A 14,317-nucleotide genomic window follows, 5' to 3' on the forward strand; every position below is an offset into this window, starting at 1 on the left:
GTTACCCCGGGCAAATGCCCCTAACGTTTTACTTACCCTTCGGTGCAGATTCAGGCATCGGAGTTCACGGGCGCCATCTTCAGCCGCTTCGGTAATCTTTTGAACGAGACCAGCACTTCTGTAATCATCGGAATGAGACCGGCGCTTCGGCAATTTTTGTGAGTTTTTTTGTTTTTGCAAAACAGAAAATTGCTCCGACTGCCGACACGCCAGTCTCATTCTGAAGAGAAGAAGATGGCGCCCGTGAACGCTGATGCCTGAGGGGTAAGTAAAATGTTAAGGGCATTTGCATGGGGTAACACTTAGGCTGGGGGGAGGGGGTCTATGTAGGGTAGGTAGGGTTTTTTTAACTTTAGGGTTTAATTCTTCTTTAAAAATCACATAGAAATTAATGGAGAGAGGAAGTATTTCACTCTAGCGGATTGTGGTGATCTCTAACTTCACTCTTTGATAAATATACCCCATAGACTCTATTTTCTCCAAATAATTCAAATTTTTAAAAAAAATATTTCCCTTTTCTCTGTAATAATAAAACAGTAGCTTGTACTTGATCCAAACTAAGATATAATTTATCCTTATTGGAAGCAAAACCAGCCTACTTGGGTGTATTAAATGTTTACGTTTCTAGTAGACTGAAGGTATGGAGATCCAAATTACGGAAAGATCAGTTATCTGGAAAACTCCAGGTCCTGAACATTCTGGATAACAGGTCCCATATGTATATTATCATATTGTCTCCCTGTTGTTGAACTTGTAATTCAACAACATTTAGAGGATCAACAATATGTAGTAAAATATCTTGGCACCAGCTCACTCCTAGGTCTTGTTTCCCCACTGGTGTCTGGTGTGGTATAATATACAGACCTAGACAGCAAGTTGATTCCTGGTTAATAGGCCTAAGAAAATAATTGCGGATCCAGGAAGAGATGGCTGGATTTATGCCTGCATGCTATTGTATGTATAGTGCACACAAATGTTTGTAAATGCGATATATATTTTTGATAATTCGGTGTAAAGGCATCTCAGGAGAAGGCAGGGGGCAGCATTTGTCTGTCAGTTAATTTGGCCTATATCACATTCAGTATTCAAATCCGAGCAGCCGAAGCCTATGGGTGCAAGTGTCACAGCACTGATTGGACATTCACATCTAATTTCTATTAGTGTCAGTCAGACTAATAGCATACCGATGTCTGGAGTGTGCACTAGGCCTTAGGCTCCGGCATCCAAGCACTTACAGCACCCTCTATAGTTGAATTTGCCTCATTCATGTTTGCATTTTTATTCTTCATCTTTCGCCCAGATTTTAAAAGAGAATTTGGGTTTGGGGGTTTGTACATAACTGATACAAACATTCACATGTAAAGGGGTATGTGCAGGTGTAAAGGATCCAGCGCAATATCAGTGCCTGAGCCCATAGCACCCGAGGAGCCCCTTAGGACTAATACTTAGAAACAATGATTAGCTATATTAGATATGTCCAACCAATAACTTCCAACCCTCTGTGTTCTATTTAGAGACAGTCATCAGAGTCAGAGCTGGGTAATATATTATTAGCCGCAAGGCAAGTATTACTTGGGCCTAGGCCCTGTCTACCTCAGTTTGCACAGCAAACCCACCCCAGACACTAGAGTCCTGTGCAGAACCAATTTGTTAAACCCGAACACGACTCTTGACCCGCAACCCGCAACCCGCACCCGGACCAGCAACCCGCATACTTATACGATTGGACCCGCTACCCGACCCACAAGTACCTTATCCACAACCCAATACGTGACCTGCTGACCATCAAGAAACAGGAAGTGCTGTCATTGTAAACCAGTAATGACATCATTAGAAGTAGGCGTGATCAGGAAAAAAGGAGCAAAATAGGAAGTGCTGTCGTTGTAAACCAGAAGTGACATCATTAGAAGTGGGCGTGATCAGAAAAAAAGGAGTAAAAACTCGCTATTGACCCGCAACCAACCCACTAACCAGGAGAACCGCCAACCCGCGTCTATACCTGCTCCCGAAATGCCTACCTGCAACCCACAGAGTACCGCAGGTTTTTGAGGATACCCGACCCGCTGCATGACTCTACCAGACACCACCTGCACCCCATTCGTGTGCTTTGCCTGCATACCCCCAGACCTGGCCCTGCTGAGACAGAGGGGCAGATTGAACTTTCCTTTTTTATGTACTTAAAGCCCCTTCGATAGGGAACCTGGCCATCCTACCTTGCCAGTGGCCCAGTTCCAGCCCTGCAATTGAGTGCAATGTGTAATGTTCAATGTATTTTTTCTTTATTTCATGCCTGGCTACTTACCCCAGCTGGTAAACTCCCATTTCATTTCTACATAAAAGTCCTGGGCCTGTATAAAAAAATAAAACATACTCTATAAATATTCCCAACATTCAATAAAACAGTAATGTATAATAGAGAGATAGCTTTTAGTAGCAATTCTGGATGTCTTTAGAGAAGGCAAGGCAATCTAAATCATATCTGTCAACAAAGAAGGATTGGCATTAAAATAGCATGAGTTGGCCGGGATCTTCCACTTCAGGGGTCAAAATAATCCTCTCCCTACCTACCACTTGTCCCTAGTTATTGTCTTGATTTGCCAACCGGAAAACCTGATGCATACCTGGTATATACTGTAGATTGGGAAAGTGGCCTACCATGCCACAATTTACCAAATAGCCCTGATAGGTGGCACATTTTGTTCTAATATAAAACACTTGTGGAAGAATCCATGTACACCCGCTCATATAACATGACATATAAGTTGGGATCAGTCTCTAAAGAAGGAAAGAGCAGATACAGAACCTGAGAATAGGAGAAGCCTGGGAAATGAGGAATGGTTGGCACTGGAGACAGTAACACGTATCTGGTGACAGCAATAATGTAGGCAGCTGAAGGATCCATTGACGAGGGCACTGTGCTCTGAATTTGATTGAAAGAGCTAATGCACTGTATTTATTTCTTGTTATAAATATTAACTAAAAGCTTTTCAGCGTGTACCTGTTCAACTTTCCCAGAAATGTCCCAGAATTTACTTGTAAAAATCAAAGAAATAATCATAGAGTAATATATTTAACATATTTTCCACAAACAGTAGTAAATATTGACCTTTTTTAACTATGGAAATGCTTTAGAGCACCCTGTTCATCTCATATAACCTGTAATCTGTGCCGGCTCATGTATGCAAGAACTGTTTGATGTTTCTCCTCAAGATGAAGGACTGGGGCATGGGCACCTGGACCTCCCTTGTGATGTGGTGAGTCTACATTTTTGTTCATAACACCTGGTTCATTTCTACAAGTCTTATATATTGTGTGTGTGTAGATGGCAAGGAGTGCAGCTCCTTTGGTGTAGAGGCTTATGTGAATGGTTGAAAATCTCTGCAAAGTGCTGTTTAATAATAACAATTACTCCAAACTGCCTAGTTCTGAAACATCAAGCAAAGTGGTGTTTATTAATACAGTTTCCTGCATAAAAATGTCATACTGTGAAAACAAAATCAATTTTCAAGTTTTATTTTCTGTGCAGTTTCCCAGAGGAGAAAAGAAACAGAAATGCTTAGAGGTTTGTCTCGGAAAGGTTTACAAGGCTAGAAAAATATATAAAAAGCATGTTGAACTTTACTGCAAATATCATATAAGAACTGTGTCTACACCTCTGCACCATGGAGCACAACTATTACTTCCCAGAAAAGCTGCAGGGATTGTGCCTAACAGTCAATCTATATTATATTCATTTAAGTAAAAGCTGCCCTGCAGGACTGATCTGCGGCTTACATTGTATACCTGCAGGGATGGGGATAAGTACAGTGTAGGAGAAGTCTCCCCTCTGCTATGACCAGTGCAAGCCTAAAGCTGGGTACATGCGTTCAAACCTACATTCAACCAGTTATCCATGTGACCAAACATCATACATGATATCTGTGGTGGTATGATCATAGGGCAAATGGTTTTTACCAACGTTTTAAATGCAAACTAGGGTTGCCATTTTTATGTCTGGCTGAGACCAGGCGGGGGGTGTCTGTGACGTCAGTGGGCGTGCCGGTGACGTCAGTGGGCGGACCCGTGACCTCAGTGGGCCGTGTCAATCAAGGGAATCCTGCCCGGTTTTCCTTTTTGGAAAACCGGGCAGGAAGTATAGACCCAGGCAGCCCCTCAAAATACCGGGCTGTCCGGGTCAAAACCGGACAGGTGGCAACCCTAGTTCCAAAATGGCCCTGGTACCAAAATGGCCTTCATTATTTCGTCATTATTTTGAATTATTTGCCTTCTTCTTCTGACTATTTCCAGGTTTTTAAATCGGGGGGGTCACTGACCCCATCTAAAAAACAAATGCTCTGTAAGGTTACATATGGACTGTTATTGGTACTTTTTATTACTCGTCTTTTTATTCAGGCCTCTTCTATTTAGTCACTAATTCAAATCAATGCAAGGTTGTTTGGCTAATTTGGACCCTAGCAACAAGATTGCTGAAATTCCAACTTGGAGAGCTGCTGAATAAAGAGCTAAATAACTAAAAACCACAAATAATAAAAAATTAAAAGCAATTGCAAAGTTTTTTCAGAATATTAATCAGAATTAACATTTTACTAAAAGTTAATTTAAAGGTGAACGGCCCCTTAAAGTAAGGAATCAATAAAAACTAACAACAGCACAAAATATCAAGACTCAGAATCCATGGGGATATATTACCTTCCGAAGTTTCTCCAGTAGAATGGGAATCCCTGCCAACCGCTTGATGGCCCTCTGGTAATCACGATACCTTAATACCAGCCGCACCAATTCTAAGTCCCGTGTGCTGACAGCCTCCTGAAGCACTGGGGGGCCAATAGAGAAATTGCATCAAGCTGTGGTTAACAATGTCCAAAGCATTACCTACATAAGCTCTCCAGTCTCCATCTAATCATCAATATCTCATTGTTTTCTCTGCCTCTGGTCAGTTGGGGACTGAATTTTCTAAGCTGTACAAAGGGAGAGTATAATAAGATAGAGGAAATATATGTCTTTAACAGGGTAGAAATTGAAAACTGAGGTACAGGTATAGGATCCATTATCTGGAAACCTATTATCCAGAAAGCTTAGAATTACGGTAAGGCCATTTATGTTAGACTCGTTTTTTTAAAAAAAAAATGATTTCCCTTTTCTGTATAATAATAATAAAACAGTACCTTGTACAGGTATGGGATCAGTTATCCAGGAAACCCGTTATCCAGAAAGCTCCGAATTACGGAAAGGTCGACTCCATTTTATCCAAATAATCCAAATGTTTAAAAATGATTTCCTTTTTTTTGTAATAATAAAACAGCACCTTGTACTTGATCCCAACGAACATAAAATGAATCCTTATGGAAGCAAAAATAGCCTATCGGGTTTGTTTAATGTTTATTTAATTTCCTAGTAGATTTAAGGTATGAAGATCTAAATTATGGAAAGATCCCCCAAACACCTTCCCTATTCCTCACGAGGAAACTTCGGGCGACTTCGGAAAACGAAGCACCGTGTGTGATTAGCGCTGGCGTTTTTTCATTTTAACCGCCACATATTCAGGGAAGGCATTTGGGGAGATTGGTCGCCGCAAAAACTAGGCGATTAGTCGCCAGGCGACCAAATCTCCCCAAAACGCCCTGTGTGGCCTGACCCAAAAAGATGTTGCAGGACGAAGAGATCTAATCTACAGGAAGCAGCTGTGTGCATATGGGATCTGACAGTTGTAGGTCCAATTATGTTTTCTAAGTTTGTGGAAGATTGGTAACATACTTAGTGTACTTAATGGGACTGGATCCATAAGAAAGCCACATTTCATATATACAGGTATGGGACGTATTATTATTCAGATATGCTTGAGACCTGGAGTTTTCCAGGTAAGCGATGTTTCCATAATACTTTAAGTCTACCAACAAATCCTTTAATTATATCTTAGTTTGGATCAAGTTCAAGGTGCTGTTTTATCATTACAGAGAAAAAGGAAATACTTTCTGAATTATTTGTTTAAAATGGAGTCTATGGGAGATGACCTTCCCGTAATTTTGAGATTTCTCACCCCCGACTGTGCGCACACACCCATCAATAGGCGCTCACACAGTCTCTACCACTACGAGCAGCACTAGTGAAGAGAGTGGAGGCAGGGGACCGGATTAAGGGTAGGCGGCAGAGAAGGTATGTGCCTGGTGCCCCCCACCCCCCTTCTGCCTATCCCTAGTTCTGGCACTGGTGGTGGGCCTTGCCAAAAAGTAAAATGGGGCCCTAATGAAAACAAAAATCCCCCTGAAATGTACCACCTGATCCACACCAGCCACTACCCAATTATACCAGAACTCCAACCACAACCCAAACCAACCCTGCCATTTCACTAAGACTGGATCCTTTTTGTGTAATCCTTTGTATAAGGGATCTTTCCCCCTGACATGTACCACCTGATCCACACCAGCCACTACCCAATTATACCAGAACTCCAACCACAAACCAAACCAACTCTGCCATTTCACTAAGACTGGATCCTTTTTGTGTAATCCTTTTTTGTTTAATCCTTTTTGTGGGTCCTTTGTGTAAGGGATCTGTTATGTTTTGGTAGCCGAGGATGGGTGGAGTATAACAGTGCTTTATTAGCAGGTTCATGCAGCCATTACACTTCAACAGTAGCTTCAACTCTAATGCTTTTAAGCAGTATAGAAAGTACTATGTACACAGTATAACTCGTGTGCACAGTGACACCTACAGGCCATTTGTATACCACAGGATCTTTCCCCCTGACATGTACATCCCCAGCCACTACCTAATTATACCAAACTCCCACACAAACCCTGCCATTTCACCAAGACTGGATCTTTTTTTCACACTCAGAACCCTCTTTGCCATGGGGTCTATGACTACAGTACCCTGTGTATTCTCTATGGTTAATTACTATCTTTATCTCTTTCTTTAACATAGCTGAAACGCCTCCTGACCTCTCCATGCAGCAGTTCAGTGATGGGAAGGAAAAAAGAGAGTACATCTAGAGTTCCTGACATAAAGAAAGAGAGGACTACTGCTTATTTGCAGAGGCACTAGAGAAAGTCACAAAAGGAAACAACATAATAAATAAATACAGATTGGTGGTCAAAGCTACACTCCTATTCCTGGTAGTACATATTCTTTAAAATGTGCTAAAATATGGCAACTTGCATAATATAAACAAATATATTGCAGCCTTTTATAATATACAGATTTTAAATGAATATTTATCAGTACAAAAAGAACACATTCTGTTCTTCAGTTCATGTTGTTTAAGCTAACATCACACTATGTTCTCTGATACTTACTGTTAGTTAACTACAAAACATATAAAAACCTAAATAAAGAATACAGGCCATGCTGTGCTGCTTTTGATGGCTAACAACCCCAATCAAGACTGAACCTCCCCCACTTACTTCTACTGGCACAGCCTTTCTTCCCCTGTGCCCCCAGGCACACACATCTAGCAGCTGCATGGTGGGGGTTAGGAGAAGAAATGCTACACAGGACCTGGATTCAGCAGGATTTGGATTTGGGCCAAACCCAAGTGCCTGGCCGAATCGAATCCTAAAAATCAAGTGACTTTATGTCACACAAACAAGAAAGTTAAAAATGTTTTCACCGTGCGCTGCACCTGCTATTCTCTTTACCCCTTCCTTACTCTAATTTGCATATGCAAATTATGGTTTGGATTCGGCCTAATCTTTTATGAAGGATTGGGGATTTGGGCAAATCCCATGATAGTGAATTTGGTACATCCCTAGCGAAGGCCGACAGCCCAAGATTGTAGCTATATAAGATCAAAGATCTTATTCAAAATCCACTGCAGGATTTATTAGCAAAGTGTTTGAGATTAGAAAGCTTAGAAAACTGCCCAACAACAATGAAAGGTACATTTTTAGGAATGACAGTTTCACTTTAAGCAACATACGGCTGTTGGCTTTGGGAAATGGCACAGCAGCCCTTTGCCATATGAGTAATTAAAGGAAAACACATTTCCTAGGGGTTTTAGATTCCCAATAATGTGCAAATGAAGAGAGACACAGTCATATTCCTACTGAAAGCATGTGCCAAGAACAGCTCTAGGAAACACTTCTCGTGCGTGTGGTTATACTGGGAATAAAGACTGTTTATTGTCATAACTATTTCTGGCTCATGCATCACCATACCTGTCTATTCTGCACTTCTTCTCCATTCAGTTATTGTGCTGATTAATTATTGCAGTGCAATCCAATTTTAAAATAAATCTCCATGTTGGTCCAACCTCACAGTTTAACAAGTGCTGCTCTACTGTTGTCAATAATGTGTGACAGTGCAACACTTTCCTCAATACAATTTCATATCTGTGTTTGTGTCTTTTATCAATAAACTGCTTTTTAGCGCCTGCTATTCCAAACATGGGGCATTATGGCTTTCACAGCTTTTCTAGCACCATAGATGAAAAGCATTCAAATACAGACTGTACTAGGCATGGCTCACCTTCTAAAATAAAAATATTATTTTATTCCAGGGGCATATCAGCTATATCGACACACAAGGGCACTTGCCTAGGTTGGTAGATTTAGAGGAGCAGCTCTCAGGTGCCTATATAGGGAAAAAATGGATTTTAAAATTTCACCCCCACTGATGGGCAGGGTGGTACCCCATGTTTCTGCAGTCGGGGATGCACAAAGACTCTCCTGCAAATGTGCCAATTGGGGAGGGGGTGGACAGAGGAATGGGACAGGACAGTGTATGTCATAAATACAGTGCTGCTCCATTGCATTAGTAATAGAGCTCTGTACCATAACACAGAATAAGAAAAAAAAGAGGATATTCTTTGCTAACGAGGAACCATTTACTGCTAATTTATGTAAAAAAATGCAGACATCTCTTCCTTACAGTTCCTTAATATATTATGCTATTATGCTATATATTATGTTAATATATTTTATCCTTAATATTTTATGTGAAGAGATGACATTTTAAATTCTTGATCTTGAAAACTTGCATTATTTTTACATATAGGACTATATTATGCCTGATGAAGACATGCTGTTCTTAAATCTCAATAGCTTGCATTTATTTTTACATAAATCAATCACCCAATGCTTACTATATTATGTCTGATAAAGAGATGTTATTTTTATTGGTATCACATCACATCTTCTGCTAGTACAAAATGCTTATATTCCTGCAGAGAGTGTTTCCCAGTAGCTATGAGGATGCCAGTATAGGCCAGGTTCTCACTTTCAACAGAACTTTGGAATTCACTTGAAGGGTTGTCTGGATAATGGATGTTCATCAATAATATTTTATTAGTGGTACATAAATACCTGGCTCTTAAAGGGCATGTAAAGGCAAAAAAATAAAATCCCATTTTTACTTTCTTTAATGAAAAAGAAACCTATCTCCAGTATACTTTAATTAAAAAATTCGTGCCGTTTTTATAAGAAACCTGACTGTATGCAGTGACATTCTCCCTTCATTTACTGCTGTGGATAGGAATTGTCAGATGGTCCCTAATATATTACTACACTGAGCAGGGAAACAATCATACTTATGTACAGCAGGGGGAGCCCCCGCCTTACTTCCCAGCCATGCAGAACTCAAGCAGCTTTGTTTATGACGATCCCTAAGCAGCCCAGACCACACTGAGCATGTGCACAGTCTTAGTCTTGCAAAGATGTTTAACAAAGTTACAAGATGGTGACCCCCTGTAGCCAACTTTGAAAGCATAAATTATTTGTTTGATTAGGCTTGTGGTGCAGTAAGTTCATGTTTATATTTAGTATACAAAATACAGCATTTCTAGCCTTATGCTATTTTAGACTTTACATGCCCTTTAAAGGCATACAAGGTAGATATTGCAATTATCTGCACAGTGTGTGTGTGATTTGGATCGATTGTCTCATCAAAGCTTGTTTTGCTTCCAATAAGGATTAATTATATCTTCATTTAAACCAAGTACAAGGTAGAGTTTTAATATTAATACAAAGAAAAAGCAAATCGTTTTTTAAAATTTTGATTATTTGGATAAAATGGAGTCTATGGGAGATGGCCTTTCCATAATCCTGAGCTTTCTGGATAACTGGTTTCCAGGTAACAGATCCCATGTTATAATACACAAGAGCTCTTTATATCCTGTAAATGATATGCTTAGTGATGTCATCACTTATAATTGGTGCTTAGTGAAGTCATTTCTGTCACATGACTCACTGAAACTTGTGTATTATAATAAATAATGAAAACCTGTTGTAAAATATGAGAATATTAAAAGTCATCTCGGAATTCCATGACCTTCGGCCTTGTGCTTTTATATGGTCATGAAACTTAGAATGTCCTTATATTTTATATTATTATTCACTATATAAGAGTTGAGGCTCCTCTTCACTTCCTAATCTGCAACAGCACCATACAGTGGCGTAAATAAGGCCCCATAGACCCTGCTATTAGGTCCGGACTGAGAATTAAAATAGGCCCTGGCATTTCAGGTACACAGAGGCCCAATCAGCCCACACAGAGGCCCACACAGCTCCCACCAGCCCAATAAATACTGACTTTCTATGGCACCTTATAGCAGCCCCTCTGGCATTTGCCAGAGCCCACAGATTGCCAGTCCGGGGCTGCCTGCAATGCAGGGGGGCCCTGAATCCTGAAGGGCCCTGCTACCTCCGGGGTGTGTGATGGGACCTAAATCACTGCCCACTGAGCCCGCTAGGAAGGGAGTGGGAGGAAAAAGTGAAGGGAGGGGAGGTCCGGATAGGGAGGACAGAGTGATTTGTGCTCCTCTGGTTTGGCGCAATTAGTTTAGAGGCAGCAGCAGTGAGAGACAGTGTGCAGGCTGCTGCTCATAAGCTGACTCAGCTCTAGGAGTAGGCGTCGTGCAACTGCAGGGCAATTTTTTGTTAGTGAAAACGGTGGTGAACACTAGTATAACCTGACTGACCTGTAACTTGAATATTTAATGGTCTGAGACCATGGCAATTTTGGTGCAGGGGTACTTATTAGGATTACTAGGTTTAGGCCAATGATCCTGTGGCATAAGACTAATATAAATGGAGGGAGCACTGAAAGTTCCTCACTGGGAGGCCCCCTGAAAGGAGGCACCACAAACTCTAGTTACGCCACTGAGTGGCGCATATGGTACACTGGCAAACTAGATTTTAAAAAAAGGTTGATACAGGTATGGGACCTGTTTTTCACAGTGCTTGGGACTTGGGGTTTTCCATATAATGTATCATACCTTAAGTCTACTAGAAAATCATGTAAACATTAAATAAACTCAATAGTCTGGTTTTGCTTCCAAAAAGGATTAATTAAATCTTATTTTGGATCAAGTACAAAGTCCTGTTTTTTATTATTAAAGAGAAAAAGGAAATCATTTTTAAAAATTTGAATTATTTGGATAAAATGGAGTCTATGGGAGACGGCCCTTCTGTAATTCGGACCTTTCTGGATAACAGGTTTCCGGATAACGGATCCCATACCTGTAGTTCCTTAATATGCATAGAAAAAAATGAGGTTAATGTGCCCTTAACATACTGTCTCACTCTACAAGCCACATGCTAACATATAAAGGCAACGTAAAACCATTGGTGTATTCTTTTGGTCTTAGTGGCTGTCAAAGGTCTTGTAAGTCAAAGTTCTGCCTCCATGTGCTCATTATGAGAAGGGATTCTTTAAATACCCTCAGTCTACGGCTACAACAATAAAGCAATTAAAACTCAACTTTATTCTAATGCTATGTAATTCCATATTGTAACACTTCTATGAAAACAGGTGGAAGATATTTCATCTGCAGGCTTAACCTTATTACAGTTCTGTTTTAAGATAAGCACAAGCATCACCAGCTCTTACCCGTCCAACCACTGCGGTTCTCTTTGCTAACGTCGGCACCATGTTTTAGCAAAACTTTTGCGCATTCCAGGTGACCCAGTGTAGTAGCAAGGTGAAGAGGGGTACGCCCCCGTGGGTCTACCTGCTCAATATGCTCCTAGAAAAAAGAAGAAGAAGAAAATGGATTTACACCATTGTACTCCATGTATCAATCCTACTGTACCTCTGTGTGGGTTTCCTTCAAGTACTACTCCAAGAACATACAGGCAGGTTAATTGGCTCATGATAAAACTGACCCTAGTGTTTGTATGTCATAGGGGCCTTAGATTGTAAGCTCTACTGGGGCAGGGACTAATTTGCTGCAGAATATATTGGCGGCATAAACTGTAAATAAAGTTTAACACGTTCCTTGCCTTGAAAGAATATTTTGTAATATTCTTTAAATGTTTTTAGTAATTTGGAAGATGTGCTTTATTGGTAGAGCTGATAATTAAGGGGAAATGTAATACAAGTAACACCAGGTCAAGTAACCCCTAATAGTCATTTAGCCAGTAGCACTTACAGATGAACTGATCTGAGGGTTATTCACATAGTCCATGGCTGGGTGGAAGGAGCAAAAAATACTATGTTTCTTGCACATAAGTATGCAAAGACCTAAAGCCTGTCCTATAACCAGCAGTAAACATAGGGCTGCCTTGCACCTTGCACCACTTTGCACCCCAAAAACAGATTTTATATTCAGTACAAGGCAGAAATGCTTAGTAAATGAACACTAACAATTTTCCACCCCTTATTGCTGTACCAGATTTGTCTTGGACCTTTAAAATTACTCTCTGATTGGTGGCTATTGATTTGTACCCTGGTGCACGCTTTTTAACTTTAATTATATGGCCCCCCATTTAATTTAGGGTAGGGCAAAAGAGATATTTACCCCATGCCCCAGTCCCAATATGAGGGGTGAATCATGTTAAAAGTATTATACTGTGTACACATATTTAGATACAGGTATAGGAAATGCTATCCAGAATGCTCGGGACCTGGGATTTTCCGGATAAGTGGTTTTCTGTAATTTCGATCTAAATACCTTTAAGTGTACTAAAAAATCTTTTAAACACAAACTAAACCCAATAAGATTGTTTTGCCTCCAATGGGGATAATTTATATCTTAGTTTGGATCAAGTACAAGGTACTGCTTTATTATTACAGGGAAAATTGTAATTAATTGGAGTCTACGGGAGAAGGCCTTCCCTTAATTTGGGTCTTTCTGGATAATGGGTTTCCAACAGATCCCATACCTGGAAATCTGTTAGGGATGTTCTTTTATTAACTTCAACTGGGTAAACTAAGCCCTTTGGAGCCTGCAACCGTCAGCACAGCGGTAGTGAGATTAGCAGCCTCTTGCTTGGCAGCCTTACCCAAACAATCCCAGTCCTTATTGCAGCAGAAATGTGCAGCGTTACTCTCCAGTTAGAAATTAAATACCCCCTGTTGAAGCCAAGGCAGATTTTGATCATTCTAATTGACACATGAAAGCGCATCACTCTATTAGGATTTAACTGCTGACTGTCTTTGTTCAAGTACAGGGAAGGAAACCTTTTATTTTGTGCACATTATAAAATCTAAAAATGTTTTTGTGTTGTATTGAAAGCACTAAGCACTGAACCCTCCGAAACAAATTAAATTACCTTTAACAAACTGAATCACCTTTATAATGCCGTCATCTTTGTTGCTTTTCTTCAATCTCCGGCTTTGCAAGCAAACACAAAGATGGGAGCAATGACTAGCAGAAATAAACTGCCGCAGCTCATCTATCAATTTTTCGTGCAACAGAAGCCAGACAGAGCATGTCTCCTGTGGTCTTTGCATCCCCCCTCCCTCTCCTTTCCCTCAGCTCCTGCGAAGAACACTTCCATAAAAAGGAAAGAAGGTTAATTTTTCATTAGACTTGACTTGCTAAGAGCACTGAGCATCCAGGCATGAGCAGGACAAGGTACCAGTGAAATGGGAAGAATGGAGGATGCATTGCACAGAGATACTGACGTGCTTTCTGCATTACATTTTACTCCTGCTGGCACAACAACCAACCAACCTAGACCCTGGCTGAATGTCAATATTTCTCTAATTGACTCTTCTGAAACTGTAAAATTCAGGTTCAAGTAACATCTTGAACCAAATCTGAACTACTTATACTAGAATTCAAGGTCAGACAGACCATATTAGAAAGACCCTCAAACTATGTCATTGCTCCAAAATAATATAAAGGGTATAAGATGTAATTTGTATAATATAACATTGAATGGGATGACAATCTTAGTGTATGACACTATGAGCACCTGTGTCTTGTCCACACAAGAGGATTACAGCTAAGGCTGTGGATGGAGACTCAAGGGAACAACCATGATGGAAAGAAGGGTGAACATGTTATTTCCTTTTCATTATTCCCCAATTGCTTCTAAAAGCTTCATCTGCTGTACTTCCAAAGAGAAAATAGATACAGTTCTAAGTAGCTTTT

At 40.4% G+C, this 14,317-nt stretch overlaps 1 protein-coding gene across 4 annotated transcripts in view; it reads right to left on the reverse strand.

The window, feature by feature from the left end:
* Positions 1-14,317, reverse strand: part of ankrd13b.L (ankyrin repeat domain 13B L homeolog) — a 114,825-nt gene that overhangs the window by 18,248 nt on the left and 82,260 nt on the right. For all 4 annotated transcript variants that reach the window (XM_041581672.1, XM_041581671.1, XM_041581674.1 and 1 more), the window contains exons 2-4: positions 11,827-11,962; positions 4,690-4,814; positions 2,303-2,348 (exon numbers count right to left, since the gene is read on the reverse strand). In XM_041581672.1, the coding sequence (XP_041437606.1) occupies positions 2,303-2,348; positions 4,690-4,814; positions 11,827-11,962 (307 nt within the window). The remainder of the gene's footprint in view (positions 1-2,302; positions 2,349-4,689; positions 4,815-11,826; positions 11,963-14,317) is intronic.

This window comes from Xenopus laevis, chromosome 2L (assembly GCF_017654675.1).
Source record: "Xenopus laevis strain J_2021 chromosome 2L, Xenopus_laevis_v10.1, whole genome shotgun sequence".
NCBI classification, from domain to species: domain Eukaryota; kingdom Metazoa; phylum Chordata; class Amphibia; order Anura; family Pipidae; genus Xenopus; species Xenopus laevis.